Source organism: Martes martes (assembly GCF_963455335.1).
Source record: "Martes martes genome assembly, chromosome: 14".
Classification (NCBI taxonomy): Eukaryota; Metazoa; Chordata; class Mammalia; order Carnivora; family Mustelidae; genus Martes; species Martes martes.
The window spans coordinates 83,951,835-83,972,187 of record NC_137902.1 but is presented as its reverse complement, the minus strand read 5'-3'; the positions used below and the strand labels follow the sequence as shown (position 1 = coordinate 83,972,187).

Below are 20,353 nucleotides of genomic sequence, written 5' to 3'. Positions count from 1 at the left end.
TCCCAGGACCCTGAGATCATGACCTGAGCCGAAGGCAGAGGCTTTAACCCACTGAGCCACCCAGGTGCCCCTATTCACTTATTTTGAGGAAACGTATTTTCCAGTAGCTCTGAGGATGAGTACACAAGAGTGTAGCGGGATTTGTGGTACCCTGCAACAGAGACACTAGGTCACCCTCAAACACTTAATTGATTTTGGGATGTTAAACCAACCTTGAATTCCTGGGATGAATCCTATATGATTATGCTATATAATATTTTTTATATGTTATTGGATTCAGAGTGCCAATATTTTGTTGAGGATTTTGCTTTTGTTATAGAGGAACAAAGAATACTCTGTAGCTTTCTTTTCTTGTCCTATCTTCACCTGTTTTGATACCAGGGAATGAGTTGATAAGTATTCTTCCTTCTCTGTTTCCTGAAAATGTTTGTAGGTGATAATCACAAGCTCTGTTAATAGCCAAAATTCTCTTCTATTTTCCAGTTTCTCATCTTTATTAAGGTCTTATTATTTTAATCAATCCAATATTCCCTTAAATCTCATGGAAAAGATTAATTATAATTTTTAAAAATTTATTTATTTATTTTTGAGGGATGAGAGAGAGAGAGAGAACGCATGCAGTGGGGAGGGGCAGAGGGAGAGAAACTTCAAACAGGCTCCCTACTGAGCGTGGAGGCTGATGTGAGGCTCGATCTCATAACCCTGAGATTTCATGACCTGAGCTGAAATCAAGAGTCAGATACTCAACCAACTGAGCGTTGCTCACCACCTGGGTGGTGCTCCTATGAATTATAATTTTTAAGGACCTCTCTTGTTTTCTCATGTGTCCTATTCTAGTGGGGACTATTTTCTTAGAATGATTAGCCTTTGATTTTTCAAATTATTTTGATAATTTTAACATTTTCTTTTTTTCATATTTATAAATGAGGTTCCCTAAATCAAAGAGGATTAATCCTCATTACCACCATGAAAGGTATCTAATATTACCTCTGTGACAAATCCTACTAATCAAAAGCTGACACAACTTCTTCCATTTGGCCACGTACAGAGCCTTCTTGGAGCCCAAAGAGTCTTTCATCCAGAATAGTCGGTGAGCAAGGATGAGCCTCGCTGGGGCCCGCGAACCAGAAGCCGATGGCAGGTGAACAACAAGGATCCTTGAGCAGCAAAATGACGTCTTCACAAGGGTCAGTGGGTCGGCACACCTGGGTAAAGGCTGGATTCTTTTGGATACTTTTATCAGCTTTTCCTTGTCCCGGGCTCTAGACTATTCGTGTTTGTTCACTAGGGTCTGCTCTTGGACATAGCCATATTGTCACCCCTTGCTGGAACAATCTTCACGGCATCCGTATCCACTGGGAGGTAGCTGCAGTTGGTGGGCAAGGTAGTGGGGGAAGCCAAGGACATTAGGAATTTTACTGCTCTGCCAGACCATCAGACTCCACCTAACTCCACTCCTCATGTTGTGGTAACTCGAACACAGCTGAGTCATTGCCCTGGCTCTGGCTGTGTGGCCCACATTAGGGACTGCTAGACAGACACACTTTACTTAGAAGGTCGTTTCTACAGAATGAAACCTGGATAGGCCTCTGGACACACAGGGGTGCTGTTCCAGTTCCCATATAAATTTTAATATTTCAACCTGTATTATCCCAGTTCCATAATATTTCAGTTTTATATTTATATTTATATTTTAGTTGCTTCCCTCAGCCCTAACCAATGAGATCATGACCCACACTGAGTCACTGAGTGCCAGCAAACAATGTCCAAGAATTCTATGTAGTAAACTGTTAAATGTGATTGAAAGGGATTTTGAAGGGATACATCTTGTTCATCAACGGAAAAGCTCAATATTCAGAAGATGTCGATTTTCTAAAAACTGACTAGTAGACTCAGCTACAATCCCTATGAAAATCCCAGGAGCGTGCGTGTGTGTTTGAGTGTGTGATAGGTACGTTGAACTATGCTGCCTTGCTGAGGGAACAGTATCGGCACAATCAGAAAGGCATGAAGGAACATGGTGTGTGCAAAGATAGCATAAGTAGTTTGGGTTTCCAGAGATGAGGTTGTAGGGATTTGGGGAAGTCAAGGCTTGGAGGGCACTTAATTGTTTTCTGTGGTTTTTTTCCTGCATGTGATGGAAAACATTTTAAGAAGGGGTAACCAGGTTGGATTTATGTTTTATAGAAATCACTCCGCCTTTCCCTTCACCTGCTCAGATCTTTGCTGCAGTAACCAGCTACATCCTCCGGGCTTCTGGGCACTATGACTTCCAGGTAGGGTTGGCCAACAGGAGGGAGAAGTAGGAGATCGGAAGTCTGGAAAAGAGAGGTCAGGGTATCCACGTTTACCCCCACTGTTACACCTCCCCCCATTGCCTGTCATGGGGTTTGCTAAGGCTCCAGCTCTCTCCGGCCTGCGCTGCCATGGGTCTATCTCCTGCTGATGTCTTAGCCCTGACGGTACTACCTCCAGTCCAGGAGTCCTGCTTCTGCTCGTCTCCGGCTTCATTGTCCAGTGCCCAAATTCTCAGCATTCCCATTTGCCATGTAGAACGATCTCTGTTTGAAAGCCAGTGTTGCTCTTTCCCGCCTCACCCTCTCCCTGATACCCGTAATTGACACATAAGGGGTTAGATTAGAGATAGGAAAATCCATTAGGAAGCCCCTGAGATAGTTCGCAAGTGAGAAATCTTGAAGACCTGACCTGCTCCAGTAAGGCTAGGGCAAAGCCTCTCTAGTTAATAGTCACCGGGAGACACAATGATAGGACTTGATGATTGATTGAAGGAGGTGGTGAGAGAGAGGGGACATCTAAGATAGATCCTGGGTTCTAAATGATTAGGTGGGTGGTAGCTTTACCAACTGAGATCCAAAACACTGAAGTACAGTAAATACCAACGGGAGAGAGGTCAATGAGTACGTGTGTGAACATGCTGAGAGCCCGGGGCGGAGGCAGCACCTACGGGGATATAAACCTGAAGTTCAGAAAAGAGGTCAGGGCTGGATATAGAGTTTTCAGATGGTCAGCACGTGCATAATAGTTAAAGCCAGGAGAGTAGATGAAGACTCTCCAGGAAAAGCAGAGCGGTGGAGAAGAAACATGCTTATCTCCGCCCCGCGCCAATTTGTCAAAAGGAACTTTGACAGACTTCGTTGACCTTGTACCTGCATGTAGATCCCGTCTACCTTCATGGCCTCTAAGGAGTGGCTGACTTTGCTTGCCTCTTCTTCTTCACTACCTGTTCACTCTTTTTAAATATAACGTTACTAGGCAACTGCCCCGGTCACTATCTGCAATCTTGAAGCTGCAGTAGCATCGGTCACTCCTAAGGACAATGTTCTTCTATGGCACTCGACACTGTGAACCATCTCCTTCTCGAACTGCTCTCTGTTTGGTGATGACAGGCTCACCTGGGTCTACTCTTCTCCTCCCTCCTTTCCTCCTGCCCCTGCCTTTAACCCTTGTGACCCACAGTCCTCATGCTCCCTCCCCCAAACTCTTTTCCAGGAGACTGTCATTCCCTTTCATGAACTCCATGCTGCCCCCCCAAATCTATATCCCTATTTTAAGCTCCAGAACCATACTCACCCTGCCCCACCTGCCAACCCCCCAGGCAACCCGACATCAGTATAGTCCTTTTCCCCCCGCTAGATAGCCTATATTCCACAACTTGATTAATTTCATAGCATTGTCACCCCAACCCCAAATAGAAAGTTACTTTATTCTTTGGCCTCTATGTCAATTGTTCTCCAAGTCCTAATGTGATGTTAATCCCTCAACATCACATCCACTCTCGCTGGCTCAGGTTTATGTCACATCTGTGCTTAAAGCCTTTCAGTGGCTGTCCATTGCCAAGGATAAGTTCTGAAACTTCATGTGGTCCACAAAACTGACCTTGCAAACTTGGGAGTTCTTGGGAGTTTGAAACTGGCCCCCATACACTGAGGGTGAGGAGAGACCAAAGGAAGAGAGGCAGGCCACTCTAGATTGGGAGGTGGCAATTTTTGCTTTTTTTCTTTCTTTCTTTCTTTTTTAAAGATTTTATTTATTTATCAGAGAGATAGAGGGCGTGAGCACAAGTGCACGAGCAGAGGCAGAGGGAGAAGTAGATCCCCGCTGAGCAGGGAGCCTCACACGAGGCTCGATCCCAGGACACCAGGATCATGACCTGAGCCTGGCAGACACTTAACTGACTGAGCCATGCAGGACAGTGGGAGTTTTAATAAGCCAGGGAACTTATATCTGTGGCTTGTCTTGGACAGCCACAAAATATCTGCACCTGCCCACCAGAATCTTAGAGGGGGTTCAATTGTGTAAACAGTACAGATGGTCTCAGTAATACATTGTTGTCTCAAGTCTGAATCCTTGATGTGGCTCCTAGAATGAAAACGGCGGGTATTATATATATTCCATTATGGGGTGGGGGTAGGGTGGGCGGGGCGATAAGGAGCCTCTGATAACCCTGGGCCCAGTTCTCAGGTCCATCAGGGATCACGACCTCTCGATGACCTCCTACCGAAGGATACACAGATACACTTCTATTATAGCACCCAGAACATTTTGTTGCAAGTCTTGTTTGATTTGTCTAATTCCTCTTGTAGTCTGTGCACTCCTTCTGGAGAGAATTATATTTTTATTGATATTTGCATCCTTGGTCTTCAACAAAATGACTGGCAGATAGAAGGTGTTCCATAAATATTGGATGAATCAGGTGCACATGAAAGAGGGCACGCCTGTGGTGCATGAACGGACCTGTTGCACGGCCATTCCTCCTGGACCCGTGCATATGAAAGGGATCCTTTAGTGTGGGGCTCCCTGTGGAGTTGATGGATTCATTTGTTCATTAAATATTTATAGAGCACCTGGTAGGTTTCAAGCACGAGCCATATCACAAACATCCTCTTGGCTTTGAGAAAAGTCTTATTCCAATACAGAAAGCATTATTGCATTTTGGTTAGTCATTCTTGCAGATGAGTGCAGAGAAGATGAAAAAGTGGTAAGCCTGACTGCATAGCACCAGGGTGAGACTTTGCTGCCCCCCAGTGGACTCTCCTGTTCCAGACCAGCTCCTCAGGATGGACCTCGTCTTGTTTCATCTCAGCGTAGGAAGCCTGGCATGCCTGGCTCTCCCGGGCCTGGCTCAGGCAGCCACCAGCAAATGCTGCTGCAGTCCAAAACGTGGCCAGGGAATATGCGGTGCCCATATCAGAGAGGAGATGTGATGTGTTTCCGACAGAGGACACAGAAAAGGCATGTTTGGGGGCCACGGAAGCTTCTAACCCTTGCCCTTGCCCAGAGGCCCTAACTCACAAGGCTTCCTCTGCTCATTCCTAATCAAGCCAAGGTCCCTTTCATCTCCTCCCTTTCCAAAACCTGTTCTCAGCAAGAACCTGAAACTCATTTACTTGAAGTTATCAATTACTAATAATGAGAGCTTCCTTTCCTCATTCAAAAGATGAGTTCTTATTTCGTTCTTGTCCAAAACCTGCTTTTAGAAGAGAATTTGAAATTTACCTACTGTAAATTATAAAATAGTATAACAGCTTAAAGATTATTAGTTCCCTGATATCTTCTAGTGGGTCTTCCTATCTAAACAGTATAAAAAGACAGACTAACGTTCTAAGTAGTCGATTGATGACTGGGATTATGTTAGAGGCAAATGTAAAAAGACAAGTCTAACCGAGGCCCCTCAGATCATTCCAGAAAGGTTGTTATGTTCTTCTTCTTTTTTTTAATTTATTTATTTGTTTGACAGATTACAAGTAGGCAGAGAGAGAGAGAGGAGGAGGCAGGCTCCCCACTGAGCAGGGAGCCTGATGCGGGGCTCGATCCCAGGACCCTCGGACCACGACCCGAGCCGAAGGCAGAGGCTTTAATCCACTGAGCCACCCAGGTGCCCCAAGGTTGTTATGTTCCTTATCTGCCAAGTTGGACAACCCCAGAGGGGAGGAGGGGAAAGGTCAGGGAGGCAACGGGGTCAGTGCCAAAGGCGCAGGTAGGGCGTAGGCTGACTAATTGCACGTCTGAGGTCAGTGGTTAATTAAGGAGAGTGAACCTGTGCAGGCAGTGCTCCGGAGGGAGAAATTACACTGACGGGATCTTGGTTACGTAAATACTTTTGGTGCAGGGAGCAAAAGGGGAAAAGGGAACAGAACGTGTCTTGGTGGGTCTCTTCTGCACGAGAACACCTTTGGTTTTTCAGCCGTTCACACCCCCTAATAAGAGGATGCGGAGGAAAAGAGGGGGCTGCGGGCAGAGCGAAAAGAGAGGTCGGGGGGACTCAGAAATCCGTCCACCCCGCACGCAGGCCTGTTGGAGGGCGTCTGGGCAGGCGCTGGGCGGAGCCTCTGGAGCATCCTCGGAGCGGCCGCCCCGGAGCACCATGGGAAAATCCTTCCTCCCTCGGACATGGCGCCCACCTGCCCCGCGGCAGCAGCCGGGTCCGGCGCCGCGGTCCGCGGGTCGGGGCAGAAGAGCAGCTCGGGCTTCGGTCGCGGGGCGGAAGGGGGGGGCGGCGGCGGCGGCGGCGGCGGCGGCGGGGGGGGCGGGGGCGCCCGCGGGCCGGGCTGTTAGAGCCGCGGGCGCGCGGGCGGCGGCGGCGGCGGGCGGCGTGCGGCGGGGCGCGGCGGCCCCGGGGCGCAGCCGGCATGGTGTCCCAGGCGCTGCGGCTGCTCCGGCAGGGCGTGTGGGCCGCGCTCACCGGCGGCTGGTACCACGACCCGGAGCAGAGCACGTTCACCAACAGCTGCCACCTCTACCTGTGGCTGTTCCTGCTGCTGCTGCCCCTGGCCCTGCACCTGGTGAGTGGGGGGGGGGCGCGGGTCGAGCGGGAGGATGGAGGCGGGGGGGGGGGGGAGGCGGGGGGGGGGCGCGGGTCGAGCGGGAGGATGGAGGCAGGGGGGGAGAGCACCCACACCTGCGGGGCTGCCTCCTGATGGAAAGGGCGGCGGTGGTTCTTAAGGGGTGGGTCCCGCAGTATAAATGTGGTCTTGTAAGATACATGAGTCACGGGGGTGCAACGGACGGCGTGGGGCACACGGTCAATAATGTCGTGTTAACTTTGCGCGGTGACAGACGGTGGCTGGACTTTCCGTGAGGACCATTTCACAGTGTATGCAAATGTCCAGTCACTGTGTTATGCACCACAAACTCGTATCACTCTGCATGTCGGTGATCCCTCAGGTTAAAAGAAGAGAGGTGAAACGAGGGAGGTCTTCGGGAGTTTGGGACAGAGGGAAAGGGGGCCAGGGACTTCCAGGCAGGAAAAGTAGAAAGGACTTGGGGAGCTCTGGGGCTCATTAAGAATGGATGCTGGCTGTTAGGATGAGTCAGGCTGCTTGTCGCTGGGGGAGGTTGAACCTGTTTTGGAGGTGGAAAATCCTAGGCCTCCCGGCTGGTTAGCTGGCCATGAGAGTCAAAATGCAAAATGAATTGTGAAAAGCAAACCTATTTCAGTTGTGGATCTTCTCCCCCCTCCCCTCTCTTCCTGCTTTGCTTTGAGAAGGCAGGTTCAATGACCAATTACTTAACTTCCAGTTTCTATACCACTATGTAAAGGGATCTATAGAAAGATATAACAATGCATAAATCTAATGTAGTTTATGTCAAGTATTACAGTACCTAGTTGGGGCTTGACACTTGACCCTCCCCATACTTGCAGAATAACTACAGCGATGACCTTCTTGGGTAAATGAAATACACCTAGTTGAAACAGTGGTTAAGCTTATTTGAGAAGCTGTAAAGGTGAGGTGCTCCAAGTCTTATTACATGTTATGTGCCAAGAATCTAATTTTGATATGTTTCTTAAAGGACTTTATTCCTAAAATGTAATTTAATCATGTTCTCCCAGAGGAAAATCTTCAGTAAGTTTGCATAGCTGATGAATTCTAAGTGTGCCATTAGAGGCTGTCCATGGTTTGACTCGAGTTTACTCTTTCTTTATTTTTTTTTTAAGACTTTATTTATTTATTTATTTGACAGACAGAGATCACAAGTAGGCAGAGGCAGGCAGAGAGAGAGGGGGAAGTAGGCTCCCCGCTGAGCAGAGAGCCCGATACGGGGCTCGATCCCAGGACCCTGAGATCATGACCCAAGCTGAGCCGAAGGCAGAGGCTTAACCCTCTGAGCCACCCAGACGCCCCTCGTGTTTACTCTTTCTGCATTTTATCCAGAGGGTCAGAATTCTGGCTCTGAAATCAGGCTGCCTGGCTTAAATTTTGGGTTCACCTCTAACCAGTTCTGTGACCTTGGAGAAATTACTTACCTTATCTTAATTTTCATTTCCTTAGCTGTAAAATGAGAAAAATAATATTACCACATGTACAGAGCTGTTTTGGGGCTTAACTGAGACACTTTTACCCATCTGACTGGCTGTCCCAGGATTGGACTCTCAGACTTGGTTTTAATTTCTGTTTTGGTTCATAGTAGCTGTTTGGCCTGATGTTTGACCTATCCAAACCTTAGTTTTCTCAGCCTTAAAATGGGTGTGATAATGATCATATCACAGGAAAAATAAATAAATTTTCATGTAAAAGGTATGAAGACAGAAAAGCTGACCCATATAAACCTTCAATAAATGTAAGTTTCCTTCTTCTTCTATGACCTTGTTCATTATTTTTTCCTGGCCTACAGGTCTTGGTGTTTTCTCTTGGCCTAGAGGGGCAGCATAGCTGAGTGATGAGGAACACAAGGTTGGGTTCAGTCCTGGTTCTACTGCTTCCTAGTTATGTGAGCTTGAGCGAGCTTCCGCTTCCTGGTTTGTAAAGCAGGGATAAGAGTACCTCCTATAGGGCAAATATGAAGGTTGATTGGGTGAATGAATAGTTGATTGAATGAATGAAGGTACTTCTCAGTAACAGGCACATAGTGACTGTTTAATAGGAACTGGGCTTTTTTTTTTTTTTTTTTTGCCTTCTTTTCTCATCATTCACTTGCCAGAATCTGTTCATCCTACCCTGTCTCAGCTCTCCTGATTTCCATTTGGCTAAAATTAATTTCTCTTCTCTCTTCCCCTTCTATCACTCTGTATTTGCTGTTAGCACAATAGCACATTTTGATCCCTGCTTTGTACTTCGTTGTTGGAACCTGTATTTACCTCTCCTCCTAGATCAGGAGCTTTTTGAGGGCATAGGTTTTGATTTTGTTGATTCATCTTGGTTTTTCCTGTTGCATCTAGCAAAGTGCCCTGCATTTGGTTAACACTGATCTCATAGATAATAAACTGGCGGAAATAAAATCAACCTGCATCTCTCTTCCTGTTCCATCAGCGTTACATTTTCCATCTCAGTATATATTTTGAGTATTTCTGGTCGTGAAAGCAATATATATTCCACTTCTAATCGCACGTCTCGGCAACAACCACATTAGCATTTAATGTATAGTCCTACAGATCTTTTTTTGGACATATGGGCTCATTTTTAGTGTAAACTCCTTTTGAGATTTGATATATGCATATGATCAGAACCCTTAATTTCTATCTAATTATGCTTTATTGAGTAGCTTGATTTCTAACTTGTATTTGTGAATAGGAAATTGTCCTTAGTTAAGTTTCTCTTTAAGGCTATTTAAAAATAATTTTTGTGTACATCTCAAGAATTTAGCAAGTAAAAACCCAATACCTTAAACCATTTTACTCTTATGTTGGATTTTTTGGATCAAACCAGTTCTGACAAAATTTTTGTATCTTTCTGTCAGTGTCCTTTCAAGTATTACAGAATATTTTTATGGGAGTGCATTTGTTGTTATGCTACTTTTTAATATATCTTCCCAAAAATGCAAGTTAGCCTTTATGCCTCTGGTTTTCTGGTCTCTGAAAGTGACTTCAGTAATAAAAGACCCTCCTTCTCCAGGCGAGGCTTCTGTTCTCTAGGTCTTGACGTTTAAATATCTTCTGAACTTCAGTGCTTTTCTGTGATTGTTAAAATCTTTTTTGATTTGTTCTGCTTACAGGAACTTAGTCCAAAAAACTACCTGGCCGCTCATTGATAGCAAGGACTTATTTGAAGTTCTGTTATTTAAGGGGCACTGGACTTTTCTGGTTTTTGCACAATTTGAGTTTAATCATGTTTAATCAAGATGGTTCTACTGCAGGGAAAACCCACATTTAATTTAAAGGGGACTTTGAGTATGTAAATTATAACTTCATTATTAATTATTGAAGCAGACTTATCTCTGAGCCCTAGAGTTTACTTAGGCCTCATTGATAATGTGGAATAAATAAAAGATTATTTATTAGTAGTTACAAAGTATTTACATATTTTTGGGAGATGATCAACTAAAAGCATTAAGCCAATTTGGATAATTTGGAAAAGAGTTTTACTTTGATTTATTATCAGTATGATTTTCTTTTGGGCAAAATGAAAGATGCATTTGTCATTAGAGATACTTCAACTTTCACTTATTACACATGTTCTTGTCCTAATTTTTTTGAGACAGTGAACGGAAATTCATATGGAGCTTTAGAACAGTAACACCACGGGCATGATTCTGACCCCGTGTCAGTTCTGACAGCACGAGGCTCGTGTCAAAAGGCATCCCCGCTCTACCAGCTATCCATTACTTCCCTTCTGCATGCCTCAGTTTTAGCATCTGTGAAATGGGGAGTATGGGTTTCATTTTAGAGATTTAGCAACTGGAATCCAGAGGGAGTGGGTTTCTTGCCCAAGGTCATCTAGACAAGGGGGTAAAATCTGGAATTTTAGTTGAGGTCCTGTTGTAACCGAGTTCTTGGCCTTCTCACAACACTGTGCTGCCAGATTCGTACACAAGAGAGCGTGTGAACTCCCTCAAACAGTAGGTGCACATAAAGTGGCATTCTCATTGTCCTGGTGGCAGTATGATCACCCTGAGCAGACGAAGAGTTGAGTAGTGGAAAAAATGGGGTGGAAACTTGGTATTTTTCAAGACCCCTTGCTGGGCAAAATTATATTTGATTTTCACACAGAAAGCCTGTCTTTTATCTTGTGACTCTAGCTTTATGTTGTCTTTTTCTTTCTTTCTTTCTTTTTTTTTTTTTAAAGATTTTATTATTTATTTGACAGAGACAGTATGTGAGCACAGAGGCAGGGAGAGTGGGAGAGAGAGAGGTAGGCTCCTGTGCTGAGTGTTGAGCAGGGAGCCTGACGCAGGGCTTGATCCCAGGACCCTGGAATCATGACCTGAGCTAAGGCAGATGCTTAACCCACTGAGCCACCTGGGCGCCCCTCATTTTCTTTTGTTTTAGCTAGACTTGAGCTTTGTTTCCAGTTCTGCTTTTTAATTTAGTGTTAGAATCTTCCTTTGATAGGAACCACTTCATTTCCAGTTGCTGCAATTATCAAACGGGATTACCTCTCATGTGCCAGTGTAGCACTGGACAAAAAGTAACCCCTCCATGCGTGCGAACTGTTACAACTGGTCAACCACTCTGCCATTATAGTCTGTAGTCAGTTCTCCATTCGGGTACATAACCGTTTTTCCTTAGGTTTTACATTTCTTTGTACCCCTCCTTCCACTCCCACTTCTAACATCTAAGATGCCTTTGCATGAATTATGAAAAGTTGGTGTGTTCCAGAAGTGACCCTTTCCTGGCTCGGGACTTGGGGACCAGACCTCAGCCACCGTTTGACCCTATCAGTTGGAGGAAGCCTTTGTGCAAAACGCAAACTGCACAACATTACGTGGCAGGCCTGGCTGGGTCTGCTTGGTCATTGTCACCATGTTACGTGTACTTCCCATACTGCTGGCCCCCAAAGGTTACCTCTCACCCTTGTCAGTCCTAGTTTTATACATTCAATTTTTCCATAAGGAAGGCTTTTTGTGCTGTGGAATCACAGCGACCATACTATCTCTCTTTTGACTCCGAGAAGCTTGTTATCTGGTCCTTTGACTTCTGGGGGCTTATTTACTCTTATCTGACCCTTTGTATTTTTCCATAACTTACTTGCATGTCTGAGCCTCCTTCCTTCCGCCCTCCCCTGCCTCCTGCCCTCACCTGCCTGCAGCAGACAACGGTTGGAGGTGAAGCAGCTGTAACATGCAGATGCTTAAAGGCATTCTTTCCTGGCCCTGGGCCTCCGAAGAGGTGCAGATCCAAGTCTTCTAGATTTGGGCTCAACGCCATCCCATGCAGTTCTCTTTAAAATTTTGCTCTTCCATGGGGCGCCTGGGTGGCTCAGTGGGTTAAGCCTCTGCCTTCGGCTCAGGTCATGATCTCAGGGTTCTGGGATCGAGCCCCGCATCGGGCTCTCTGCTCAGGGGGAGCCTGCTCGCCTACCCCCAACCTGCCTCTCTGCCTACTTGTGATCTCTGTCTGTCAAATAAATAAGTAAAATCTTAATTTTTTTTTTTTTTTTTGCTGTTCCAGGTGGTTGTTGGGACTGTGTGTGCACAGTCTTGGCTCCGTGAGGACCTTGCTTTCCTGGGGCCAGCCCTTTCACTAGGGGTGTCCATCCATCCGTGGGGGTATCCCGGGGCAGTCATCTTCGATCTCTCCAAGGTCATAACCCCTTGGCTGATGATTGCCACCATTCTGCAGAACTCCTCCTGCTCACCCTCGTCTCCTGCGACTTAACCACATGGGTGTTGTGGGCAGGTTGCATTTTGTGTCTGTGGCAATGAAACCAGCACCTGCCTGGCCCTGGGATGTCAGCCTCTGGAGCACCGTCCAAAAATAGTGCTCTTTCCCCCTCTCTTTCTGTTCTAGTATTTCAAGTTCATGACTAATTTTCTGGTGGTTAAATTTATGTCTCCCAACCCACCCCCACTTCCCTTGGAGCTTTTTGAGATTTCTCCCGATTAGTAACTAGTTATATTTGGATGCTGCCCTCCTCAGATGTACTGTTAGTTTTTCTGATTGTGATGTCTAATACATCACAATGGGTTTTTGTTCTCTATTGTTTTTAGGGTTTTTTTGTTTGTTTGTTTGTTTTTATTTGTTTGTTTGCAGGGAAGTCGACACTTAGCAAGTGATGATTCTTTTCCTGATTTTAACCTCTTGGTCTCTCAGATGATTACTTTGCAGTTTTAACCATTTTACCCTGTCTGAATCTCTTTTCCACATCCGATGGAAGAAAAACTTGGACAATTCTTAGTGGTACTCAGATTTTCCCCTTGTTTTCTGATAAATCTTTCCCCTTTAACATTTATTGTATTATTATTATAAACTAGGCAGTAGCAACAGCTCTCCAAACACATATAGGGCGGGCCTTCTCGTCAGAGCTCTGCAGGCTCTCAGCTATCTCATTCTCACAACCCAGAGAGCCACTGCCCTGATTCCCATGTTACAGTTGATGTCATTGGCACAGAGAGGGTGGTTGACATGCATAAGGGTGCGTGGCCAGTTGTGACCTAGCCAGCGGGACAGTCCCAGCAGCCGGTGCTCGTACCAGCCAGCCAAGCCACCTAATAAGGTCATTTCACAACATGGGCATTTACGTCCTGCATGTGGGCATGAAGAGGTACAAACTCTGAAAATGTGCAAAAGACCATCTGGAGAAAAGTTAACTTCCCTCTTGTCTCTAGTATCTCATCCGAGAGGCCAGCACTGCATACGGGCTCTTGTGTGTGTTCCAAGGATATTTTATCCACAGATGGGGGAAATTTGGTGTGGGGGTACTGGGTTGAATCATAAAGCAGCCTTCTTTGTCCTCTGTTGCCCTTGTGGTTTGCTCTCGATTAAGGGTTTTTTTCCCTGCTCCCGGATAAAAGCATGCACAAGCCCCAGGACTTCAACTCACAAGTAATAAAAGTCGTAGAAATCCTTTAAGGAACAAAACACAGACTAGACTGAGATTTCAGAATGTCCCGTTCTGTATGGTGATCAAAGTTCCAACCGTTCAGACGTTTCTGCAGGCAGGACTGGGTCTAAGGATGGCACGCTGTGTCCCAGTCTCCTCCTCCCTCACATGTTGGTTGATGTTTCTGACGCCTTTAGTCTTGATGAGCTGGAAAGTTCTTTGTTGACTGGCAAAATGCTAAGCCGGCTCTGGGCTCTGGAAGTCTGGCACGTGTTCCCTGCCGCACCTCTCTGGCAAGCCCTTCCCCAGGTCCTTCGGAGACCCTGTTGTCCTTGCCAGCGCTCTGTCCCTTGCCGGACACGGTTTTTCAGAATTGGCAGTTCACCGAAGTGGCTTCTGCAGGAGTCAGACACCACTCACATTGTCCTTCTCAATCCCCTCCCAAACCGCAGGGGGAGGGGGGGACTCATAGTGAGTCTCTGAGTGGTCCCACAGCAGCCTTGCTGTCTTGATTGGGGCAGGCGCAGACATAGGGCTCACTGAATACCACTGGTCCCCTCCAAAACCCTTCACAAGTCCTCTCCCTCTGGACTATATTGCATCCTCATTTTGGGTGAGGGATTTCAGAGTGTTCTAATTCACTTTCATAACCCATTTAGAAGTTTCTAGATGTGGTTTTATCCAGAAGTTGGTTGGAATCCAATTTTTATCCAATCTTGGCATCACGTCCAAGTGAAAATTTTGTTATAAACATATGCAGTCATTCATACATACATTTTTATTTTTCTACTTTATGGAACATCTCAGACATCAGTACATAAAGAGGTACATCATTATTTTTAATGTTCACATAGTTCCATTATATGAGTAAAGGGTGATTTATTTGACCTATCTCCTATGAAGGATACTTAGATTTTCATATGACCTTTACCCTAATGTGAATATTTGGCTATTTGTATTGAGTTTCATTGAATATTTGAACATATATACATCAGTCTGGATGTGCTGGTTTGTGCTGATGTAACAAATAACCTTAAAATTTCTTTGACTTTGCCAAATTTATTTTTTATTCCATTATATGTCCAACATGATCAGTAGGGGTGGGAGGCATGGTTAGCTGGGGATCCTGCTCACTGTAGGCATATAGGAACCTAGGCTAATAGAATCTCCATTTTGGGTTGGCTAGGGGTCTTCTCCCCCTCATCCCCGCCCTGGCTGATCATTGCCAGTCACTGCGATGGAGGGAGGGAGAAAGAGAAGGTCATGCAGTCACTCTTGAAGATCCTGCCTGGAAATGGCAAATACCTCTGCACTCAGACTTCTTTTTCAGGGCAAGTTGCATGGTCACACGTAGCTCCAAAGGGAGAGGAAAGTGCAGTCATACCATGTGTCCAGGGAGGAACTGGACATAATTGTTGGGCAGCACTTATGCCTATGCCAGTAAACAAAGGGCCAGATGTTCTGATGGGTATTGGGGAAACAGCAGACAAAAGATAGATCGGTATCTCTCCTCATGAAGTCAGCACACAAAGGCGAACAGGCATAAATAAAATAATGATAGTTGTTATACGAGAAGCACAAAGTGCTGTATAGTGAAGATGGTTGACCCCGTCCTGGCTTTTGTATTTAGGGAAGGTTTCCCAGAGGAAATGACTTCTGACCTGAGACCCAACAAATGCCTACAGAGTTAGCCATCCAAAAAATGGGTAAATGGCGAGGAATTGGGATCAAATTCTCAATATAATGAGACACATGGGTGCTATTTTTTTGTTTGTTTGTTTGTTTTGTTTTCTTTTGTGTTTTTGGTCAAATTTGAAGTAGGATATTATTATTATTTTTTTTTAGTCCCTAAATTTTATCTTTGTAAGTTTCCTGTGCACAAAAAAGTGGCAAAAATAATGAATGGATATTATATGCCCTTCACTTAGATTCACCAGTTCTTTTTTTTTTTTAATATTTTATTTATTTATTTGACAGACAGAGGTCACAAGTAGGCAGAGAGGCAGGCAGAGAGAGAGGAAGGGAAGCAGGCTCCCTGCTGAGCCGAGAGCCCGATGTGGGGCTCGATCCCAGGACCCTGGGATCATGACCTGAGCCGAAGGCAGAGGCTTTAACCCACTGAGCCACCCAGGTGCCCCTAGATTCACCAGTTCTTAATAATTTGCCACATTTTTTTCCTCATTCTCTTTGTATATTTATATGTTTTTTGATTCTGCTGTATCATTTCAGAATGAGTTGCAGGCATCAGACTCTCCTGGGGTTCCCGGGTGGCTCAGTTGATTCAGCCTCTGACTCTTGATTTCAGCTCTGGTCATGGATCTCTGAGTCCTGGGATGGAGCCAGTGTTGGGCTTTGAGCTCAGTGGGGAGTTTGAGGGTTCTCTCCCGCTCCCTCTGCCCTTTCCCTGACTGCGCACACACTCTCTACCTCTCTTAAATAAATGAATAAAGAAAATATTTCTTTAAAAGAGGACACTTTCTCCCTAAAAATGTCAGCAGGTATGTCTTAAGGAGAAAGACATTCTCCCACATAATTATCATGTGCAAAAGAAGTTTTATTGATCTAATGTTGTCTAATATATAATTCCCGTCCAGTTATCTATTTCCCCAATAATGCCCTACATAGCCGGAGGTTGGTTTGTTTTTTTTTTCCTTTGTTTATTTGTTTTGTTTTGTTTTTCTGGATTCAGGATTTAATCAAGCGTTTTAATCAAGGGTCATACATTGCTTCTAGTTGTCATGTCTCTAAATTGCATTGTATTCTAGAATGAGTTCTTCAAACCTTTCTGTTTTCTTTCGTGATATCAAAAGATGTTTTGCAGACTGTTCCTTAATTTGGATATTTTGGATCATTTCCTTGAGATTAGAGGAGTGATTATGCTTTCTTTGGCATGAAATCTGCCTAAATAATATGCCCTTGTCGTGCGTAACACCACAGACATGTGATATCATCTTCTGACTGTTAGTGCTGGTCAGTCTGGTCACTAGTTAAGGGGGTGTAACCTACATTAATCTATTATAAAGGTACCTATTTGTTCTTTTGTATTTGATAAGTAATCTGTGAGGAGAAATCGAGAGGCGGTATGTATTATTGTATTCACCCAAATCTTTCACTCAATGGTGGCAACATGCATTGATTCTTGCCTAAAATAATTATTGCAACAGTGGTTGCAAAATAGTGATTTTCTATTTATTGATTTTCTTCTGTAAAGAAAAGCTTTCCCTTTCCCCCCGTCCCGGTAGTTTTGTTGTGCTTGGTAGAGCTCCTAGACTCATGTTTTTTTAATTCAATGGGTTAAAATCTGTTCCTATGATCATTCTTTTTGATACTCAAATTACACATAATTTGACAAGTGGGACTTTCTTGCAGCAGTTTCTGCAAACTTCGGGTATGTCCCCAGCAGGTTCTGAGTATTTTCTTGCTTTCTGGCCCAGCAAGATAGCCAGGCTTAGCTTAGACTTTTGCCATCCCAGCTCTGGGAAAATTAGCTATTTTTCTGAGGAGCCTGGATCATTTTAGTGGGCAATGGCATTTGGAAACCAAGATTGAGGGCAGCAGTAGTTGTGTTCATTACTACTGGATTGTCTTTACTTTGGGATCTTTTAGTAGACAGAGCTGAGGGAGCTTATCTGTCTGTCTATCCATCTATCTATCTCTGTATCCACCTATCTATTGAGACTTTATTCTGAAACCTTTAATCTGATACAAGTCAAAGGATTCTTCCTCTCCTTTACTCCTTACACATTTGTACTTTTTCCCACAAGGAGAACTCAAGTTGCCAAAAATATAATTTTTTTTAGTCTCGAAATATTCATAGGACATACTACTCCCATACCACTATGAAAATAAAATCTTTCAGTAAAGTGCAAAATTGCTTTGAGTTTTTAATTGTTATTATTGAAGAATACACCAGTAGTGTGTTATGAGCGTGTTGTGTTCTAAAGTTATTTGGATGGGTGACTCAGTAGGTTAAGTCTGACTCAGGCTCAGGTCATGATCTCAGGGTCTTGGGATCCAGTCAAGTGTTGGGCTCCCACTCAGTGGGGAGTCGGCTTGTCCCTCTGCCCCTCCCCCTGCTCACGCACGTGCCTGTGTGCATGTGGTCACTCTCTCAAACAAATAGAGTCTTTAAAAAAATAAAGTTAGTTGGATTAATTATTTGAAAAAAATTTTTAAATTGGGATTTAAAATTGTCTTAGTTTCAGGTATACCACATAATGATTTGATATTTGTATGGGATTCATTCTTTATCTATATTTGGTTTGTTTTCGTAGGTACATTGTCAGTTTGATGTATGTTTAGGTCCGTCTGTGGGTTTATAATTTTAGTGTTTTCCCTTCATCCTTGTTGATTTAATAATTTTTGTAAGTATAAAACCTTAACGTGGTTCAGAAAACACATTTGAAAGATATGTTGTTTTACTTTATAAAACATTTTCTCTGGCTGCTGGGTGGAAAGTAGATTAGAGAAAGAGCAGAAATAAAGGGGGACGTTCAGAGGCTTTTTTAGTGGCCCAGCCAAGAGACGGTGGTGGCGTTAAGAGGGAGGCACTTGAATGTATTTTCATAAGATTTAGTGATACGTTAGTTTTGGGGGTGGAAGAGTGGAGATGAGGGAGGAGTCAAGGTTATCTGGTTTGAGCAGCAGCTGTATGAGCTACCATTGTCTATGATGGGAGAGGTAGGAGAGGACAGTGGGTGGGAAGAACAGGGAAACCAAACATCTGATTTTATACGTACCAATTTGGAGTTTCCTTCTAGATATCAAAGTGGAGATGTTGAACAGATAGTCAGATAGTCAGATATAGAGGTTGAGTAGATAGTCAGATGTAGGAGGCAAGAGTAGCTAGAGGTAAGAATTTGAAAATCAGCCATGTAGAGCTTCTATTTACTGTCAAGAGACTGAGTGAGAGCTCCTAGAGAAGGTGTGTAGAAGGAGGGAAGATGTGATGTGCAACTCTACCTTTCTCTGCAGGCAATAAACACATCTGTCCTGTTGTTCCCTGCTTCTTCTCAAAACACTGTATCTGAATTTATTATTCCGTGGTATTGATGAACGATGCATAGATGATGGTGATGGTGATGGTGACGAGTAATACTAACGTTTGGGAGCTTATTACATTTCAGAAGGTGCGGTCCGAGGAGCTCTCTTTGTAGACGTAGGGCAAACAGGTGGTATGGGTGAGTCAAGGAAAAGACTGGAGACCACGGCATCTCGCGTTAAGTGTTTTCCTTTACGGACATTGACAAGAATATTCTCAGTGGCGTGCTGGGGAGTTGAAGCCAGATTGCTGTGTGTTTAAGAGGCGATGGGAGGTGAAGGAATGCAGACAGCTGGTAAGGATGGTTCTTTCATGTGGGGAGCAGAGAAATGGCACAATATCTGGGGAGAAGTTTGGATTCAAGAGAGGCTTATCCCTCCACCAACTCTGCAGGAGGGCGGGGATGCAATCTGACTTCTCCTCTGCTGCTGGTGTGGTGCTTTATACACACTCTCTCTTTCCACTAATGGAATCTAACTTGGTAAGAAAAGACATAGTTTTGATAGTGCATATACAGTTTGTGGTCAGACTTGTTTCAATATACTCACCGCAACGTTGCAGCCAGGATCCGGATGATTAAAAATGGGGCTTGAAAACCCTGGCGTTATTCTTTGTGTTGGATTTCCTTGAAGTTCAGATTTGCTGTTGTTTCCAAGATAATCTTTGTTTAATTATTTATGTGACAATTACGTGTTTTTTGGTGGCATTTGTGTAATAATTATATACTTTTCCCACATCATGGGGAACTTGTACTTTAAGAAGACCATTGGATCAAATGAAAATAATTTTAACTCTTTTATTGATATTGATTGATCTTAAATATGGAAGTTTTAGATTGTGAGGGACCTGAGTAATTTTTTTTTATATTGGATCCTGTGGATGATTTAGTTCCTTCCCTCAAAATCTTTACCATCTCAAAAGAAAATCAAGAGAACCAGTGCTTATTTGCCTTTGGTCCTCCTCATCTTTTAATAACATCTTCTTCCTTTCAAGATGGCAATTAGATTCTAGATAATCAGGGGAGAATAACAATCCCTGACTATAGGAAATATCCCTGACACAAATATTTTCTCTAGAAAACAACTGTCTTGGCTTATTTCATAATTATTTTTTGATTGATATAATATTATAAATATAGATATTATATATTATAATAGTATATAAATGATATGTATATTATAATAATATATTATAATATAATACAATACAATAATAATATTGATTATTATTAACACTACTCACTGTCTATACAGACAATAAAAACATTTGCTCTATTGAAACAATGTTGAAACATTGCTATCATGAAACATCTTTTTTTTAAAAAAGATTTTATTTATTTATTTGACAGAGAGATCACAAGTAGGCAGAGAGGCAGGCAGAGAGAGAGGGGGAAGCAGGCTCCCTGCTGAGCAGAGAGCCCAATGCGGGACTCGATCCCAGGACCCTGGGATCATGACCTGAGCCGAAGGCAGAGGCTTAGCCCACTGAACCACCCAGGTGCCCCTATTGTGAAACATCTTATCTGAACTTTTTATTCCATGGTTTGATTAATGATGCATAGATAAGGATGATGATGGTGGTGATGATAAGTGAC

The 20,353-nt window shown here is 44.0% G+C and overlaps 1 protein-coding gene across 2 annotated transcripts in view; it reads left to right on the top strand.

The window, feature by feature from the left end:
• Positions 1-6,650: 6,650 nt before the first annotated feature.
• Positions 6,651-20,353, top strand: part of PCNX2 (pecanex 2) — a gene marked incomplete at its 5' end in the record, with an annotated part of 286,590 nt that continues 272,887 nt past the window's right edge. For both annotated transcript variants that reach the window (XM_080822822.1, XM_080822823.1), the window contains one exon: positions 6,651-6,803. In XM_080822822.1, the coding sequence (XP_080678948.1) occupies positions 6,651-6,803 (153 nt within the window). The remainder of the gene's footprint in view (positions 6,804-20,353) is intronic.